Source organism: Sinohyriopsis cumingii, chromosome 17 (assembly GCF_028554795.1).
Source record: "Sinohyriopsis cumingii isolate HCF-2022 chromosome 17, ASM2855479v2, whole genome shotgun sequence".
NCBI lineage: Eukaryota > Metazoa > Mollusca > Bivalvia > Unionida > Unionidae > Sinohyriopsis > Sinohyriopsis cumingii.
In genome coordinates, this window is record NC_142977.1 from 98,891,925 (window position 1) to 98,913,594 (window position 21,670).

Here is a 21,670-nt window from a genome sequence, read left to right on the forward strand (position 1 = left end):
AAAGCCACTGTATCAATATTGTGTCAATCAAGTCTCATGGTACTCACAAATGCTTCTCAGGTAAATAATCCCCAAATTGCTGAATTAAACAAGTCCGGCTTTCTCAAAACCACTGATAATTAGGTCCGATCTTTCACTCATTGTCGTGTAAGCTGCAATTATCTATTCAGTGTGTGTGTGTGTGTGTGTGGGTCTTTGCTTAATTTTACCACTCTTAAGCCACTGTTAATGCCATGATTGTCAGAAAATACTGATGATGCAACTTGATGCACAGTGGTTTAAGTAAGAGATCATTAATATGTACTTTAATTACCGAGTGGCCTAGTGTTGTTGGCTGCGTAAGTTTCGTTTGATGTTGAGCACTCAAATAAAAACATGGCAAAAGTGATTAATCTTGACAGGTGTTTTATTTGTGCTCATAGAGATAGAAGTATTGTTTTAGTGCTGCTGGCTGCATTGGCTTCAACTGATGTTATTCACTTGATCGAAAACACTGTGTAAGTATTGAACTTGAGAGATCTTTGATTTGAGCTCATGCAGTTGGTAGTATTGTTTTAAACATTAAAGTGAACGCCATTTACATTGAATTAGATTTATTCTTTTGTATTCTTTATTTTGGTTATTTGTAGAGGTTCAGCCATGAAATTAAATACCTACTAATATGCAAATTTTGACAGGCAAAACAACGAATTTAAGTACCCACGAAAATGCCTTTTTTTTTTACAAAGCCACGAAAATTGAGCCCAGCAAAAATAAATGATACTACATTATAGGCTTATATCATCTATAATTCAGCTGTGTTTTATAAGGAGTGGGGCTCACGAGTTTTTATGAAAAATGTGGGCTTACATGATATATTACCAAAATTAGTGAAAATGAAAGGAAATGAATAAAAACCACAAACTTAAAATCTGATTGATTTTCTTAAACCATCCAAATATGACAAAATGATAGATAAAATGCAATCATGAATGGAATGCAAATGGAACACAAATGGAATGCAAATGAAATGCATACATAACACAAATGAAAATGAAATGAGATCCTAATGAAATGCAGATTTGGTAAATTTATGTTAGGGCTGTTCCAGTAAAACATATCCCCCCCGGGGACGGCATTTTAAAAAAAACTTCTGTAGGAGGTTGTGTTTCGAACTATTTTGATTCTGACAGTGGAAGGTTGGTTAGGAAAATCACTTCTGTTGTGGGTTGTGCTAACAAAATGAGAAATCACTGGTGGGGTTGTCAGAAAGAAGAAAAAGAAAAAAAACGAATAAATATTTAAAATCGCATCTTCCGGCCCCCCTCCTCGCTGTCTAACGTGAATAAAACATTGGGTCAGAAAATGATGCCAGTACACGTGAGTGCGCTTAATTTGTATGAATTCGCCTACTTTTAAAGTAGTGATATGCCGCTGATATAAAAAATGTGCTTTACGCAGTATGCAATTTTTATTAAACTTTTAACTTTAACTTTAAAAGTGCATTTTGCGATGTAATTCGCGCCGCCGCAGCTGTCTCAAAGCGCTCAATGCGACATCCAGATATCTGGATACTTCGGTTCGACATGAATGGCTGTTAAACTAAATTTGATTCGTTCATTGGCCCTGGAGTTTTAGCCTTACTTTCATCGTGGAAGTTTTACAAATGCATGTTTCCAATAAGGGCCACGGAGGAAACCAAAATGGTTGAATCACAACACGGTTCATCTTCAGACGATGTTTTCAGACGGCAAATACTGGCTGGTGATAGCTATAATGACAATGAATTTCATGTATATCGGTCTGTTGGACATTGGAAAAATGTCACTGGAAATACCAGTGTGTGATTTTGAGCCCAAAATTGATGAGTGCGAGTCCAATGTACATGTTGGATGGACAGGATGCTAGTATATTAATTAAATACACCCATGTCTAAACAAGCAGACTATGGGAATGTTGGACTTAAAACCCTAATACAGCATTATGGAAGAGAAAAATCTGGTATAAGAGGCAGCAAAACACTGATTCAAGGAAGTGAATCTTTGGCAGGGTTCATGTTAGTGAAAACTGACAAAGGTCTCAGGAATGCTTATAATCACGTGTATTTGGATGCCAATTTTTTTTATTTAGGTGGGTGGTAAAATTCAAAGACTTGCCAGTCCTGCTTCAGTCACCTGCATAATGGGAAAATTTGTTGATCAGTTAGCAGTGATGATATTTACAATGACAGAATTTAGTGGTTGAAAGCCACCCCCGTCGTCACCATTATAAGAGTACATCAAAAGAACATGCTGTAATAGCTAAGCGGCGGGATGAAAGGCTTTGACTGGCAGCTGGGTGGGAAAATCTACTGATATTTACAGTGCTTGAATTCAGAGGCAGAAATGCCCAGAGATGTACATGTGGTCATTTATAACAGTACATCAAATAAACAACTTTAGCTTTCATTCTTGTGTTCATTTCCAAGTGTAACGGAATAAGCAGTACACATGACCTCGGAATTATGACATGTTGAGACTTAGACTTGAAAGAGTATTTTGGGATTCAATGGCAAACTGACGAAGATTGTGAGCTTCAGGAGAGGGCTAAAGTTGCTAGAACTGATAGTTTGAAAGGGACATTAGCCAAGTGTAAGAAAGTGTGTGATGCCTAGCTTAGTGCTTTGAATAAGACCTTTCTAGGATCGAAAAAATTCAGACTCACTCTGATGGACAAGCAAGAGCTATGTCAGTGTTATAAAGAATGTAGAAATTAAACTCTATGGCAACCAATAGTTCTTATATGTAGTTTTCTGAGAGGGGACTGCAACTTTTCCTGATGGGACTCATATTTTTACCAAAATGGGAGCCATGGACTCTTAGTTATAAAATCTTAACGAGACCTCTGGTTCAGAACTTTTCTTTTTGGAACAGAATTATCCAAGAGAGAATACCCATAGGGGCATACATGTGAGATGTTGAAAATTGCACAGCCATAAAGAACAGTAACTTGTTCAAGCTAGTTATGCATATGCGGTTCAGACAGCAGGCAATGAAAGGAGTTCACAGCACAGAATAATATTTGTGCACAGAGGAGGAGGATCATATTAAATTCAGAAACAATTAACAGATTAATGCTCATAGGGACCATCAGAGAATCCCCATACAACATAATTAAGTGTGTGTAGATCTCTAGTTGGCAGAACCACTATGGCAACAAAAGTATAAAGAGACAAACTTTTATATCATGCAGATGTATGACCAAATGATGTACATGCTCTCTATGTGCAAAAATTAAATGACATTAAACATAAGAGACTGACTGATCTGTGTAAACTCAAAGCAAGATGGATAAAATTTGTTCTGTTTGTGTTCGGTTCTTCCTATATATATTTTGATCATGATGGTATTTTCTGCAGACCTTTTGGCACTTAGTTCCAAGCCGGACTAAAGTAAAAAGTGGACAAATTATTGCCATATTACAGTGCTGTTAGAAACAACAGAATAGTTGTGCAAGATGTATTTTGCACAAAGTTGTAGAACTAGCGCTTGTATTGTCACCACATATTCTACTTAAATAATTATATCATTATTTCTGTATATTCATATCAGTATTTTCCCAGTGTAGTAATTTTCTGATATGATGTTGTTCATTTCTTGTGCAATTTTTGGACATCAAGAATTCTCACCGTGTCATTAAAAAACAATGTAATCTCCACCAAATTAAGTTGTTTGAAAAGAAATTAATTTTTTTAACCCAAAAATCACTGAAGCTATGAGTTCTTGCATTAAAGTCTCACATTAAATAACATTTGAAGTAGCCACGATAGTAGTTTAGGATGCAACTGTACCAATTTCACCTTTGGTATATCCAAATTTTGAATGTGATGGAGTAACATAGCTCCAAAATAAACACATCAATTTCAGAACCTGTTCATTGACTATGAATCAAGTATCCGAGTCCAACTAAATTACTAGAAATTTTTGAATTCTTTTGACAACATCATAATTAGCTGTCAAATATGGAGTAAGCCTATAGTCTTTATGCCATCCCAACCAAGACCTCACCACAACCACGTGACCATGCCCAATGACATCACAGTAAAATCGCTATACAACTAGAGATGACATCTCTTCGAGAATTTTGATTTCAGAAGAGCTGTAACAGAGTGGAACAGTAAGAAAGAGTGACAGATATTTAAGTGTTAGGGAGATATTTAACAATGGCTATTCCAACCACCACCACTTCCTCATTGGAGATCACACACACACAAAACTTAGAGTACATCCTGAAATCCTGGCAGCATCCCTGCAGAGGAGATAACTTGACTGTTCAGTTTTATTTGTCTCTGGTTATCCCATGGTATTTCTGTTACTTGAACATTATCTTACAGTGTGTCCATTCAGCATGGTCGAAAAAGGCTTACAACCATTGAGAGTTGTTGAAGGACTCACATTACTACAGATGTAAAAGAACGAGAACTATACTATAAATCAGTGAAGATAAAATAGAGTATGTATGTGTTTGACTGTCCCTGATTGGTTGATAACGAAAGTAAGATTTTAGTAAAAACAATCTTTTGAGAGCTTGTCCAACTTGTAACTGAAAAAAAGTAAGGGACATTGTTTTATTAACATAATTTCCATCCCTTTACAGACCAGAGTTTGGACGACTCATTACCGAAATCAGTAGCTCTTTGGTGCAGTATTGAAAGCACACATTTCAAATTTGTATAGATCCAGAAAACGGTGCGGCTGTTATGGTTTTTTTTCTTCACAAAAGCTGTCATCATAGATGTGTCTATGCTGATATAAATTTGATCATGAGCGCTCAAAATTTTAAGTTACTGAATTTGAACATCGTGGTGTTTGCACAAATTTACATTGAGAACATAATTAGTGCAGAGTCCTGAACTCTTGAGTTTTGTGCAGAAATATGGAATCCAAGCAGAATACATCCAGAAATGTAGAGGTTTTCAATCTTGGATTTTGTCTACCCATTGTGTTTCACACTGATATGCATGTTCACAGAACATTTGTATAGTAGTAGGAAAAGTAAGTGAGAAATTTAGATACATATCATAAACAAGACAAACAGTATGTGGGGGGAGAAGATCATAAGAACAGGCTGGAATGGAGAAGTATAATAAAAACAATAATGAGTAGAAGTGTGCCTCCTTTTTTATGTGTGCAACATTATTTTCTCAGCTTCAGTAAGAAATTTCATGAAGCGGAAGACAATAAAGGGTGTACAGTTAACTAAACCAATATGAATTTAGCTACTTAAAAGCTGTATCAAATTGATTTTACCTTCTGGTCTGTTTCTGTCCATTCTGGTGATATGTCCACTGAATCAGTATGGTTGGAAAAAATATTTGGCAAATTTAAAAAATTAAAAATCTTTTGGCAGATTATGAGTATACCCTACTTCTGCCTGAGAGATGTGAATAATTTTATTTCTTGGTTTGTTGATTGTGGTTGTTGCTTAATTCAAATGCATCATTGAAAAACATTGATGCATTCTCATACTTTGTTACAAATATTTATTACAGATGCATATCATCAGATATTGGTGAATATAGCTTGAATAAGTTATAACAGTTCTAGTTGGAACAATGAACATTGTTAAGAGAAAATCTAAGTGAGCTAAAATGTAAACTTTTCGGCAGTGTGTGATGCAGGATTGCTCAAGACCTTTCCATCTCATATGCTCACCATGAAAAATCCATTTGCATCAACTGATGATGACTTTTAGGTAACTGTCAGAAAGGCATAATTGACGATATTCTAAGGTCTACAACAATTACTGGAGTCAAAAGTTATAAACTCATACAGCTGTGGAAAAAATGATGGACTAGTACATTTGCTTCTGTTGCCACAGTTGATTAGTTGGTTGATTCAGTGTGGTTTGATTTTGGATTTTTTGGTGATTTTTCATACAATATATTAGGTGGAGGAAGAACGCCGAAAGACCACCAACCTAAATTGGTTGATCTGTGACACAAACTCACTCTGTGAGATGTTTAAGTGATGTAAAAGCAAGCACCTTAGTACACTTGGGCACATGGAGCGTCTGTTGATTTGACATTTATCTCCAACAGCTGAAGTCATTTAGACATGAGATCTCGGGGTTTCAGTAGATCATTATGGCATTTACACCATTTTCAGATGATGAGAATCTATATATATGGCAGCCAGTTTTACTGCTGAAGAAAATCCAAGTCCTTTTGAGATACCAAAGACCATTTACGTAGAACCACTGACCTTCCACTAGTAACTGGCAACATTCTCATTAGCACATTGGAGGCAAGTAATCACATGACGAGCATCTTGTACCACTGCCATGTAAGCCCCTCAGATCACAAGACAAGCATCTTATACCGCTCTGCCATGAAAGCCCCTCAGGGCCATAGGTATAAGTCTGATATGAAAGACTAGAAGTGGGAGAGAGAACCTGTGACAACTGGATTGAAAGTGCAGAATGTTACTGCTAGGCCATCAGTGATGATTATGATGCTGTTGACAATACAGTTAACTGCAATGACATTGATTTTATGAGTGCTCTGGGAAAATAGATTCCTTGACTTTCATCCATTTTTTAAAATTTATGATATAAAAATGTTTGACTTGCTATATTTTTGTTATAACTTTATATTAGTCTTGCAACAAGGCGTAAAAATAAGACATCGGTAACTGAAAAAGATGTTCTTACAAGAAATGATATGGTAAAAAAGTAAACAAATGATGCAACATCACTTCCACTTCATCATTGGTTTGTTTTCTGGCAAATCATATAAGTTTACCAAAACATTTATTGGAAAAAATAATAACAATGAATCACATAATCTGACCACACATTTAAAGCAATAGAAGATTTAACTATTCTAATCGAAAGCAGCATGCCTGAGAACAAAGAAAAATAGCAAGACATATTGATTACTTTAGGAAATACAGTTTAGTAAGGATACAAATTCATGATTTCTGTATTAGAATAGAAATATCTATTATAAAATCTGTATTCATGGATGTTAAATTAGTAGGTATATGGGACTGATCAATGACATCTACAAATAATAAGCCACCATGAACATCTGTGATTTTACAGTATCAGAGACATACTTGGCTGACAGACAAACAAACAAAAGGACAAAAGACTGATTATAATGAATGAATACAAATAAAAATATGCAGTAGATTATATGATGTAAATGAATTCAGTAGATTACCTCCAGCCAGCTGTCATTTAAATCGCTTCTGTCCCCAACCCAGTATTAAAATCGCTTCTACCGCCGACTAACCCATAGCCAGAAATTATGTTAAAAAAATATACTTCTGTAGGGGCAGTGTTTCTCGATTAAAACACATCTGACGGTGGATCATAATTTTTTAAAATTGCTTCTGTTGTGGGTTGGTTGAATTTGAAAGTGCCTTCCCCCTGGGGGGTATATGTTTTACTGGAACAGCCCTTACCATTTCAGGGACAAATTTTATATAGGGATTTTAATCAGACTTAGTAAATAGGTTTATATTATGAAGATTTGAGACAAGTGTGATTATGAGCATGACCTACACACTGTTAGTGAGGTTATCATGTGTCTGAGTGACTGACCTGGTCAGTACTTTGGTGACTTTAGTCCTGATCAGATTTTGAACTTGTTGCAAGTAGTCTTGTATCATCAAGATCTATGAGTTATTACAAGCAAGACTAACACAAACATAAAATCATCTTCCATCTTTTTGACTGATGATGTTACAAATACCCAGACCAAATTTTTTTATATCGGATTTTGTTTAGTCTTGATAAATAAGCTTATATCATTATTGTCTTGGGTTCTAAAATATTATGTGAAATGTGTACTTATTAATAATGTGATCTTGCATATGATTGCCTGGGGTTCTTGCAGGAGACTATATACTGTATATCTTGTCAGTTTTGTTAAACTTATATATTTATATCAAGGTCTTAGACGAGTTCCACTGTAAGTGAGGTATGTGTGTAATTATGTCTTTATCTTTCGAAATAATTTTTATCCAAGTTGTAAAATAGGTCAAATTGACATGATACAAACAGTGGGAGATATTTTACGTACATTTGTTCTTGCAATGCTGTTTATACCTGCTTAGTGAAATGGTCCACTGTTAGGTGATGAAAGCCATGTGAGTGATATCTAACCAAATTAGGCATTTTATGTTTTGTTGCTTATGTTTATTATTTGCATTTATTTAATTTTTTTCAAAATTGTCAACTTGTGTATATTTTAAGCAATTTGTTTTCTTCTTTTCATTTGATATGAGTAGACTTGTTGACTTTACATAGGATATTTTGTGGTGTAATTCATTTTTAAAACCCGTTTTAATACTTATACGACAAAGCTGCTATTATTGCTTTGCTGTATCTTTTCTTGGTGCTTGTCCCCAGTTCAAGGAGGCAGTTCCCTCCTCCAATTAAATGGAGGTATAAAACAAAAAAGAACAACATGAAAACAGCTTGATATCTGTGTCATCTTAAGACAATTAGAATATTACATCTCCTTCCCCTGGACCTTTGTGCAGTTCTCATGATTCTTGAGCACTTGATGTTTTCATCATTTAAATTGTCTTTTAGCATTTTTACCACATATCATATCCCTTTTTGTGCTTTATTTCTTTTTTTTCTCCCCATTTCGTACATAATTTTCATGTATCTCTGTTTATTTTCATTGAAATTGCGAGTTTCGAGTAACTTAGTGAAACAGTGCTTCTTTGTTTTCATCCCTCTGTTACAAACTGGTGTTAGGGTAATTATGATCTGCTCAATTCTTGTTCTGGTTAATTGTATATTTCTTTTATTTCCTTTCATTATTCATTTTCACTTTCAAGAAGGCATTCGACAGGGTAGGCCATGCATCCTTGTGGGCGACCACGAGACTGTACAACATCAATGCTAACCTCATCACAGCACTTCTATATCAAGGTCACCAGTGCAGCATACTTCAACAGCAGCATAGGGGACTGGTTCAGAACAACAGTTGGAGTCAGACAAGGCTGTCTGCTTTTCCCCATACTATTTAACATCTTTTCTGGAGAGAACATGGCTGATGCGCTTGAAAGCTTGTAGGGACAGTCAGCATCAGAGGCAGAACAGTCGCCAACTTACATTTTGTGGATGACATTAATGGACAAGCAGGAAATGAGCAAGAATTAGCTAGCTTAGTAGAGAGCATCGACAAAACCTCTGCAGCCCATGGCATGGAAATCAGTGCAGAGAAAGACCAATATGATGACCATTGTCACCAAGCACTGACATCAGGGTCCAAGGTACAGTCCACAGCTTCAAATATTTGAGGGCAACTGTAACAGATGATGGATCGAAGCCTGAAGTTCTCTCCAGGATTGCATAGACAACAGCAGCACTGACAAAACTGAACCCCATCTGGAACAACAAGAACATCACACTCAGTTCAAAGGTCAGGCTGATGCATTCACTGGTGATCTCCATATTTCACTATGCCTGCAAATCATGGACAATAATAGCTGACTTAGAGAAAAGGATACAGGCCACAGAGATGAGATGTTTCCGAAAGATCCTCGGCGTCACATACAAAGACTGTGTCATCAACAAAGTAATATGGCAAAGGATTAGACAAGCCATTGAGCCTCACAAATACTTCCTGATCATAGTGAAAAAAATGTAAACTGCAGTGTATGGGCATGTCTAACGATCATCTAGGCTTGCCAAGACAATCCTGCAAGGCACTGTACAAGGATGAAGAATGAAAGGCAGGAAAAGAAAGAGGTGGGAAGATACCATTTGAGAGTGGAGAGGCTTGACATTGAGTGACTCACTGAGAAAGATGGAAAATCTTGAGGAATGGAGGAAGCTGTTTGTTTGGTCTTGTGTGGTGTCCCAATGGTCTACCAGACTATGGGACTGATGATGATGATGATGATGATTCCTTTTCTTACAAGTTATTGCTAAATGCCATCATAAAAAGGCTCCTTGGGATACGTCCCACCTGCTTGCTGTGTACTGCATGTACCTGCATGGACTGTTGTCCTGTTTGTTGCTTTTGGCCTCACTAGATATAGGACTTAGTGGAATGTCACCATGAATATCATGCCAGGAAGATGGAATCTGGTTCTTTGTCATAATTACTGAAGACTCCCTTTGTTTAAAGGAGGAGTCTATGACACTTCTCAATGTGAGAATGTCACCATCTCCATTAATGGAATGGTTGGTAACTCTTTTCGAGGTAAGGAAACGGCTACTGTCATAAGGGTGGGATGACCAGAAGGAAGGTTTCAGTTCCTGCAATCAAGGAATCCTCTGCAATTTTGGAAGGAGCGAAGTTGCCATTACCCAGTAGGGAGCTCTGCCTTCTGAACATATTGGAGCTTGGTGTTGCATGAAAAGATCTGTTTGCAGATTGAGAGGATCACTTATTTAGAGGAGCTGAGTCACATGACCAGTTTGGTGAGGGTCTCCATGGCACAATCCAAATTGGACATTCTCTAGCTCTCACTCAACATTGGTGAAACAAGTAACTCAGAAGTTGTCTTGAGGCAAAGAGGCAGCTAGACAGCAGAAAGGTGGTCTGTCCTCACTCCTTTGCTTAGACCCCTGGTTTCAGTTTCCAGTTACAGGGTCCTCTAGCCTGTTTTGCTCCTTAAGCATCCCACATTGAACTCAGATGCTTCCCTGGTGGGGATTTCGGCAGGAGACCTGTCTCCCATTTTAAGTCTCTCAAAATTTCAGAACTGAAGGCTCATACCCTAGTTATTGTAGCCTCCAATGAGGAATCATTATTCCTAGCTACATTGCAGAGATTATTGGAGACTGTTGCCATGTCAATGAGGCATGTGCTATTAGTGTCTTTAGCATTTCTGTCGAGCGTCTCAACATCTGTCCATTTGAAGACATAAGGTTTATCATGTGCTTTCAGAGCCTTTACTGGGGTAATGAAATAGCAGTTTATTTTAAGTTCATAGTGGTCCCTATCCTTCAGTACTTCATGGACTGGTTGATGCACAACTTCCACAGATGTGCCAGTCTAAATGACTGAAAATATTTTAAAGCTATGTTAAAAATCCCAAATCACATCACATCACGTCACTTTCTTTTGGAGATGGTGGCTCGTCTAGGCCTAATCACAAAACAAGAGATGTCAGATCTGATCCCATCTCAGAAATTTCCTTATGTGGGGATGAAATTTCCTTCATGTCCATGGACAGTCCATGTTCCTCCCAACAGAATCTTACAAGTACTTACTCTCATAGCAATATTGGATGTGAAGATAGCTCACCTGTGCCTCTCTCTCATGGGACTCAGAATGCAACAGTGGACTTAGTTCTTTTATGAAGGTTTCATATCCTTATTTCCTCTAGCAATCTGAAGACTTCACAAGGATCCCCTCTTTGCTCAGATCCCCTTAGAATCCAAATTTTGTCACCATCTGAGTTGGTGGAAAATCAGGACAAGTTTCTGACTGAAGTTCCGATTGACATACTTCTACCTCACTCTTCCTTTACAGCAGTGCTACAGCTTCAAGCTGGGGTGTTCAGCTAATGTCTGAGGGAGTGGTCTTACTTGTGATTTTATGAAGACTCTTCCTTTCACATCAACAATGTATAAATTGGGGTTATTAAATGAGCTTATCAGTTATCACTGATTTTTCTTTCATGAAATTAAAACCAATGAAGTCAAGATTATTGATGCATCTTTGGATGATGTCAAGAAACCCAAACATTGGGGCAGTCTCAATCCACCTTCTGGTCAATGATCAGTATCATACCAGAGTGTGGGTATTTATACATTGGGCCTTATTTTATCAGTGAACATGTTGTCAAGCCATCCTCCAGTCTGGAGTAGAGCACCTTGCTGAAAGCAATTTCAAGTTCACTTTGGCAGCATCTCTTAGGCCATCAGTCTTCCACCTGGCTGACAGAGTCAGCAATGCAGTAATAGCAGGTAATGCTGATAAAATCTTTTATGGTTGGATAAAACTAGTATTAATTGTGTAATATTGCAGCTGTTATTGCACAATTTCTTCCTCCCTCCTTGCTCTGATGTCCTTTCCTTCTCATTCCAAGTCAAAGAAGGATGATATTCCAGTCATCAGAAGTTGACTGAAGTGTGAGGGGGTGACTGGGATCATGTTTTGTTTATTCTATAATTTAAAATAGTAAATGAAGGAGGAATTAATCTTCTTAGACTTGGGGATTAATGCTGGGAAAGGAAACGACAAAACAGCAACAGCAGGCTTTACCCCATACCTCTGTCCCAAAGCTCTAATTTGCTGATTACTGAGGAATATGCAATAACTTTTTCAATTTCTTTCCAGTTGGTTCCTTTTGAAGTACCTGATGTGAAAAATGTCTTTACAGAATTATACCTGCGAATTATATTTGGTGACAATACCCAGATGTTGTGGGAGTGTTTGTAAGTGATGAAAACACAAAATGTTTGTAGACTATCTGGCCATAAGGCCATGTAAGCTTATGGAATGGTCCTCCATCCATCATCTGTTTTTCCATCCATCAACATTTGCTTGTTACCATTTTGGAAGCCATGTTTCTGATCAGCATTGATCAAACTTGGAATATAGATATATACCATTAACATTGTATACACGTTTGAGTATTAGTGAGATCCATGATAATTAATGAAGTGATTTTGCATCAGATGGCTGAAATTGTTAACGATCAGGAGATCATATTTCAAATTAAATTTTGATAAAACTTTGAATTTGGGCTTATATCATTAAGATCTTGGATGGGATTGATAATGAACAAGATCCATATTATTGAGGTGGTGATCTTGCATCTGATAGGCTGAGCTTGTTACCAGTGTGTACTAGTTTCTGATCTGACTTTGATCAAACTTAGAATATAGGCTTAAATCATCAGGATCTAGGCTGAGTTGCTAATAAGCGAGGTCCGCATATCCTAATGATGTAATCTTGCATTTTGATCATAATTAAAATAAGGGCAGATAGCAATAAGGTTCTCAGAGGAACTTGATAATGTTTGAGAATCATGCATATTAATAAAGCAATCATGCCTCAAACTGACTGAGCTTCTGAATACACTGGAGGCCCTATTTCTGATCCAGTTTTGATCAAACTTGGAAAGTAGGCTCATATGGTTCAAATATCTCATGCACAAGATCCACACATATTCCAAAATTTGTGAAACAGTTTTAAAGATAAATAACAAAAGCCTGTATAAATTATTTACTCATGTTGTCTATCCATTTATTTGCAGAGTTACTATTGAGTATGGTGTGTGCATGTGATTTGGATTTTTAATGTAGCTTTAGCACTTTTTCAGTCATTTTGCTACATTGTCTGCATTGTGGCAGTTTATAGCAATGTCTAGCACTGGGGCATCATGCCACAGACATGTAGCACTGTGCCCCACCCAGCCACATTATCTTGACAACAGGCCGACCAGTCCTAACACTAACCTCTTAATGCTGAGCGCCAAGCGAGGCAGCTGCTAGTACCATTTTCATAAGTCTTTAGTATGACTTGGCCAGGGTTCAAACCCATGACCTTCTGGTTCTGAGGCAGATGCTCTAGCCACTAGGCCACTGGAGTGGTCGATAATTTAATTGATGTGATGGGTGCTGAGTACAGTATTTAAACCACAAATAAATATACAAATTATGCATAATTTTCAGCAGTCTCATTGATTGGAAAAGGATATGCATGTGACATCAAGGAAATAAGTAAGTAAAAACTATCTCATATTTTCTGTGTTCCCAATGAGAATCAGCAAAGGAATTAAGCCCATGCCACTTATGGTTAAATGGCATTTTCTGTTGCATACCATTGTATCAGCAAGGTTAAGATAGCTTTTAGGATGCATTTTCAGGATGATAAAAGACTAAAATCAAGCTAATTAATTTTCTTGGCTAGCCACAGATCCATTATTTCTTTTTGAAATATCACAGTTTATTTTCACAGTCAAACTAAATTTTGTACTAAGCATGATTTCTTTCAGCTGATGGTTTAAACTAGATAAAACAAAACATTTTCACAAATCCCTTAATAGGAAGGTCTTGCCTCTGAAGGTCTGAACTTGGTATAGCTCTAGCGACTTCATTTTTTATCTGATTTTCATAAAACTTTGCAAATAGACGTAAGTAATAAAGACCAAAGATGGGTATTATTATGAGTGAAATCCATGCATATTAAGGAGGTGATCTTTCATCATATTGGATTATAAAAGCTTTAGTGATTGTTTCTGAAAAGAAATTTATTACAATTCGTAAAATACAGACCTGCCAGTATCTCACAATTTTGGTGTAAATTTCATGACTCTTGATAGCAATTCATGTATTCATGCCACATGCAGAAAAAAACAATAATTCCCAAATTCTCAATCGTATTAAATCAGGAATAAAACAAATGTTATCCTGTTGAGTGCTAGTCAAAATTGCAGCAGTGGTCACAGATACCCATAACCATCTTGTATTGCAAGACACGATGTAAGTAGAACTGTATCCAATTGTTACAGTTTTACTCTGTAGCAAGCATTATGATGTATATAATCTATATTTAGAACAGAAGTTTAAAAAATACTCATAAAGAAAACCGGGGCCCAGCTGATTTTTAAAAAATGGCTCATATTCATAGTCATAGCTACTGTAAGATTTTGTTTAAACACACTAAAGGAAGACAGCTTTTTTGAGTGCTGGAATTTTTTTTGAGATATTGAAAGATCAATATGTATTGTAATTTGCTTGAGTTCACAGTTTTCTGCGCATGTGCCGACACCACTATTCGACATTTCATCTTCTGGATTAATGCCATTGCATAATTAAGCTACACTACAGTTAAAATGTTTTCACCTGCAAGGGAAAATATTTGTATTCCACAAAAAGTGAAGTACAGATTGGAGTACATAAAAAATTGACCTTGTATTCAGCCATGAAACATCAATGTACAATTGTGTGCCGCAAATTTTAGAATTGTTAATATGTGCAAGGGCTCGTATTGTTGCTTACAATTTACCTGTCATACATGTGCTATATAGTAATATTATGTAGTACATGTATGACAGAACGATATGAGCCCCTGTGTGCATGTGGCAGAACGATGTGAAGAAGTACAGTTATCGCACCCCCAGCAGATTTCAGCTCTGGAGTACTTTAAGCCACCTAATCAAGTCTTGCAAGCTACCAATGCTGACTTGTTGTTTGTGAGCTTTCTTTTTGAACATAACCAGCCTCTATCAGTTGGAGATCAGCAACAGTGACAATGAAAGATTATTTCCTATTATGAGGAAAAATAAGACCAACTTTAGTGCCTCCTTAGGTGCTGAAAATTTGCAACAATTTTAGTCACCAAGATTAAACATCAGGCAAGAAGCTTGAACTGTTTTGAAAACAAATTTACCATAGCCTAATTGAGGAAGTTAAAATCTGTCACATCATCATTTCATGAAAAATAGTGTGAAGTTTGTGAATATCAGTAAATTTGACTATAAATAAATAATTTTTTACATGTAATCAGTGTAAATATGTTTTATTTTTATTTTGGTATTTTCATATAATGCAGTACTAACCATCAAAGTGGGTGGAACGAGTGCCATGATATAAATTTTCACTAATTGTGTTCAAAATTCACTAATTGTTATCCCTCTTTTCACTAATTGCGAGTATGGAGGGTTGGTAGCTCTGTAAATAGGCTTGTATCATCAAGATATGAAATTAGATTTATAATTAGCAAGATCTATGCATATTAAAGAGGTGTAATGCATCTGATTGGCTGAGCTTCATACAACTGACCTCATTTTAATCAAATTTATTAGGCTCATTAGGCTAATATTATCTAGACTTTGATGAGTCTCATTATGAGTGAGACCTATGCATATTTATGAGGTTATTTTGCTTTTGACTGGCTGAGATTTTCAACACTCTAAAGGCAATTTTGACATGTTTTTGATCAAACTTGGTAAATAAGCTGATATCATCAAGATCTCTCCAGTATGATTATGAGCAAGAGCCACACATTGAATATGTGATCCTGCTTTTGATTGGCTGAGCTTGAAAGTTAACTTCATTTCTTATCAGATTGTGATCAAACTTGTTCAGTGGGCCTTTGTTATTGAGATTTTGGATGAGTTGGATTAGGAGCAAAACGTATGCATATGTATGAGGTAATCTTATATCTGATTGGCTACGTTTGTTACCACTCTGGAAACCAAACATCACTTGGAGTTTGCTCCACTTTGGTAAATAAGCTTATATCATCATTGTCTTTTGTACAATAAGTGAGGTCTGTGCATATTACTGAGATAATTTTTCACCTGATTATCAAAGGTTGGTATGTCTCATAACACTTTTTCACCTGATTATCATAGGTTGGTACGTCTCGTAATAATTTTTCACCTGATTATCAGAGGTTGGTACGTCTCTTAATAATTTTTCACCTTATTATCAGAGGTTGGTATGTCTCATAATAATTTTTCACCTGGTTATCAGAAGTTGGTTCGTCCCATAATAATTTTTCACCTGATTATCAGAGGTTGGTACATTTTAAGATCTAGAGACTTTCTTTTTCATTCAGGTTCGACAACTTGGTAAATAGGTTTGCATCATCGGGATCTTGACTGGGTTCAGATATGAGCAAGAAACTATATTAATTAATTTATGTTGGAAATAGTTTTTATTACGTGTAGAGGAGAATAGTAAGCCTGACATGCTATGGGGTTTTGAAGATGGTTACATGATGTTATGTTATTACATTAACCCTTTAAGCCCCGATCCCGTCTGTAGGCGTGATCCGGTTTCTGCATTCAATGGCCGATCCCGCCTGTAGTCATGATTTTTTTACTGCATTCAATGGCCGATCCCGTCTCCAAGCGTGATGAATGTGTGTTAGATTCAACGTCTCTGATTGGTTAGAAATGGGTTTATTCCAAGAACTAACAACTATTAAACCAATCAGAAATGATTTTACTTTCATTTGCGGAAATTTGAATTGTTCAGAAGCTAAGGGCTCCTGTTTTGAAAGCGGTTTAACTACACGTGTTCTGGTCATGAAAAATCGTAATTGATGGCGGACGTAAAAGTGATTTTTGATGAGAGCAAAAATGAGGAGTTTCTCGGGTTTGATCTTGAAAATACTGTGCAAGCTGAGGAAAGATATGTTCGGCAGTTGGATATTTTGTGAGATTTCGATTCGGACATAGAAGTTTCTGAGATTGAATCGTCCAAAGATGAGGATGCTGACAGCGACGATGATCGAGTTCTTGCGGATAAACGTTGCACATAATTTTGTAAATTCTGTATAAATAAGTCGTGAAAGACTTGGACAAATAGGGAAAAAAAATACATCACTGTGTAGACAAATTCATTTGCAATAAATGGTGAAACTTTCTTGGATTTTAATTGGATATAAGCAGAGAAATTAAGGTAAGAGTGAATGCATGTGCACGATGTTTACAAAATTTTTCAAACGGGTAAAAACTCTGGGGCACACGCAGCTAGACACAGCTTAGCGCTGCTGGGGCATAGCAGCAGTGATACTGATAACGGGTCTGGGGCTGAATGAGTTAAAACTGCCTAAACTTACTTAGTGAAATGGTCAAGGATGTGAACAATATCAGGTCAACTTAGGCCTATTGTTGAATTTTTCCCCCCAAATTTACTTTTCTCTGGCAAATATATTACCTGATCAAATTACATTATGATATCTTTATTTGCTGCCTCTAAATCCAACCCTCAATTTACATTATTTAATTTGCTTATATATATATATATATATATATATATATATATATATATATATATATATATATATATATATATATATATATATATATATATATATATATATATATATATATATATGTGTGTGTGTGTGTATGTGTGTGTGTGTAGTGGGTTAGATGATAAATGCTGATGATATTTCATCATCATGTCCTGTTGATAAAGGTGATGAAATGGAAATACCAGAAAATGCTGATCCAGTTAAGGAACAGACAGAATTTAGTTCACGGCAGCCATTGAGTAAATCTGTAAGATTGTGTCTCCATTGGTCTGTCATCCTACACCTTCTGGTAACAGAAGAACTTCATTATGGTAAGTTGCATGCAGCTTTGATACCCACTGGTATTGAAAAAAAGAAAGAAAATGGTCGCTAACGATCATTACTATTTTCCTGTGCACTCCATTTGGTTCTCCACTTCTCTTAGGGCTTCAAATTGAGGAGTTGAGAAAGCAAAGGTCACAAGAGTTGCCCTTCATCTTTCAGTACAATCTACTCTCTCTGTATGACCCTGTTCGTGAATGTACATGAGAAATGGCAAGTGTCACCAGAGATTTCACCAGTTCTCAGCAACAACAGGTCACATAGTCTTAATGTTGCATTCAGGTGGAGAGCGGAGAGAGAGGACCATTTTCCCCTTTCCCATGCCTTCTGTCCATCATCAGTGATACACCATCACCCATGCCCTCTGGCGACCCACCTGAAGCACCAGATGACTCTATTCATCAGATTTGGATGAACACATTCTCGCAAAATGACGGGTGAACCAAGCCAAGTCAGATGGTCTCTGTTTTTCATTATCTGAACCCCTCCTTTTTTGTCACCCTACCAGCATGAAGGAAATCCCAAGTGATCTCCTTAAAGGGGATGTTTTAACATAAGAGAGTTGTTTTTCCTCTTGTAAAGAGCAACATATATAGTAAAGTAATCAATCTAGGCCGCGGGATAGCAGTATTTACATATGATTTCCTTTGTTGGCACTACATAACAAAATCAGTTTGCCACAAGTCCTGCTGAATTTTCAACATTTGGCATGTATTGATTAATATACAGTAGAACTTCGATTATCCATCAGGGTGCGGGACTGAGACCATGACAGATATGAGAATAGATGTATATTAGAATATATACATTAAACATATTATACAATAGACTGGGTCATCAAAAAATCATAATATATACATATGTCCATGTTTTTAATATAATGACATACAATACCCGATGGTTAACAGAGACTGAAAGTTAATCAGGTGCCAGATAATTGAAGTTGTACTGTAATGTAATTTCTCGTTGCAGAATTCTTATATTAAACCTTCATATTGTCAGTGCACAGTGTTTAAAACATATGGAGTTTCGAATGTGACCTGACCAGATCTTACTTTGATGCATGTGCAAGGTTATACATAGCCTGCGGGAATGCACCTTATTGAATTTGTTGGCTTGCCTACATTTGGTCACATTTGTATAATATCTTGAGTATGCTATATCATCAGAGGTGTTTCCTGACCATAGAATTAGAGACAAACACATTCCTTGCTAAAGATAGCTTAAAATTTGAGGTCATGTGCCATTACTTTCATTGGAAAATGGTGAAACAATGGAAGATTACTGTAATGATCTTGAAGAAGAGGAGTTGTGAAAATATGAATGTCATTGGAGAGCGTTTACAGAAAAATGAAGAAGAAAAGGAGGCTGTACTGAATGCTGGTGCTTCTACTAGTTGTGAGTCACAAAATATTAAAAAGAAAATTTGACCATGTGTTGCAGCAAAAATGGCTTGAAACTTATCCGTGGTCGAAGAAGACAAAAGATGGATTGATATGTTACGTCTGTTGTTCTCCAAAAAGGAGAATTCATTCACCAAGGGATGTAAAAATTACAGGACAAATATATCAAGTAGACATCTTACCTCCCTTTAACATTTTTGTCTGAGGAAGAGAAAGAAGCTTTTGAAGGTAAAGAGCTGGAAATCTTAATTAACAGTTATTGAAATAATGCAGTAAGGGGTGAGGTGATTAGTGAAAAACTTATTGATCTAGAGAAGTCCAGAACTGAATGGTTGCTTGTAAAGAACATTGTTATACAGCAAATGTGTGTGAGAGATAGCATCAAAAACTTGTGGAAACGGCTTTATATTTTTCACACAGTAACCATTCCAGATCCAATTATACTTGCACGCTTGGCCCTTATACTTCCCTACCAGATAGCTGATTGTGAAAGACATTTTTCTTGCCAAAATAGAATTAAATCTAATCACAGATATCATATGCAACAAATCAAATAAAACTAATCAGATATCATATACAACAAATCATAAAACTAATCACAGATATCATATGCAACAAATCATAAAACTAATCACATGTGTCATATGCAACAAATCACATAAAACTAATTACATAAATCATATGCAACAAATCACAAAACTAATCACAGATATCATATGCAACAAATTACATAAAACTAAGTACTGATATATGCAACAAATCAAAACTGATCACAGATATCATATGCAACAAATCACATAAAACTAATCACAGATATCATATGCAACAAATCACATAAAACTAATCACAGATATCATATGCAACAAATCAAAACTAATTACAGATATCGTATGCAACAAATCACATAAAACTAATCAGATATCATATGCAACAAATCACATGAAACTAAGTACTGATATATGCAACAAATCAAAACTGATCACAGATATCATATGCAACAAATCATAAAACTAATCACATATCATAAGCAATAAATCACAAAACTAATCACAGATATCATATGCAACAAATCACATAAAACTAATCACAGATATCAAATGCAACATCACATAAAACTAATCACAGATATCAAAAAAATCGTAAAACTAATCACAGATATATGCAACAAAAATCATTGAACACACTAATGTGCATCAAACGAATGATTGAGCAATCCAGGACACTGACCTCTCAAATGCAATAAAGCTATGGCTGTCAAAGAAAGAACAATTGTCAAATCAAATATTTAAATTAATATATATTGTATGGGTAATTCTTGTGTGTGTGTGTGTGTGTGTGTGTGTGTATATATATATATATATATATATATATATATATATATATATATATATATATATATATATATTTATTGTTGCTTTGAAACTCACTGAAATTATATTTTTATGAAGTTGAGTTGTACAAGCTATTTAAAAAAAAATCATAATATAAGATGAACAAACGATATGAATAAGAGCAGCAGTAGGATGGAGTATAATTGCAACAAAGTATTACAGTTTAAAGTATCAATGAATGTGACCATTTTTTTTATTTGGCTCGGTTTTTCACAAGATAGGGTGAAATGGCCTACTTATTTTCATGCTTTTTCAAGACAGCATCAATCAAGATATTGTTAGGTGAGGATGTTTCTTATAGCTCCTCAGCCTGATTGTGGATGTGGACATGTTACAATGCCAGTTTACAACTGGACCTGCATCAGTAGCCTCATTAAAGAAGGAACTCAGTCTCACTGGGTTAGTGGTGGCTGCACAGATGGTGACCACTCCCCATTCATGAAAGCATAACCTTGACATAGACATGAATTTGCCACTTTCACTGGATTTGCTTGGGTTACTTTTGATGGTGTGACATTAATAATTCCATGTATACAATTGTCTCCTATGCTAAACTAACATTGGGAGAAATTCATTCTTTCAGTAGAGCAATCATGCTGCTACTGGGTGATGTAGATAGATGTTGGATGCTTATCATTTCTTCCTCTTACATGTACTCCTAATGTAATTTGGTCAGAGGAAGCAAATTATTTAGTAAATTATGTTTATCTTTCAATACTTACCTGATGACTTTACAAATTATCCCTCCCACAATGTGAGTATCCTATAAGGTGTCGCTCAAGTAAATACTGGTTGAAACCAAATGTACCAGTAGCCACTTAGAGGGTAGAAAGTGGAGT

At 36.0% G+C, this 21,670-nt stretch overlaps 1 protein-coding gene across 4 annotated transcripts in view; it reads left to right on the top strand.

Annotated features, from left to right (window-relative positions):
- The window catches only part of LOC149779519 (fatty-acid amide hydrolase 1-like), a 173,301-nt gene that overhangs the window by 109,680 nt on the left and 41,951 nt on the right, over positions 1–21,670 (top strand). For all 4 annotated transcript variants that reach the window (XM_089940235.1, XM_089940234.1, XM_089940233.1 and 1 more), the window contains one exon: positions 12,278–12,375. In XM_089940235.1, the coding sequence (XP_089796361.1) occupies positions 12,278–12,375 (98 nt within the window). The remainder of the gene's footprint in view (positions 1–12,277; positions 12,376–21,670) is intronic.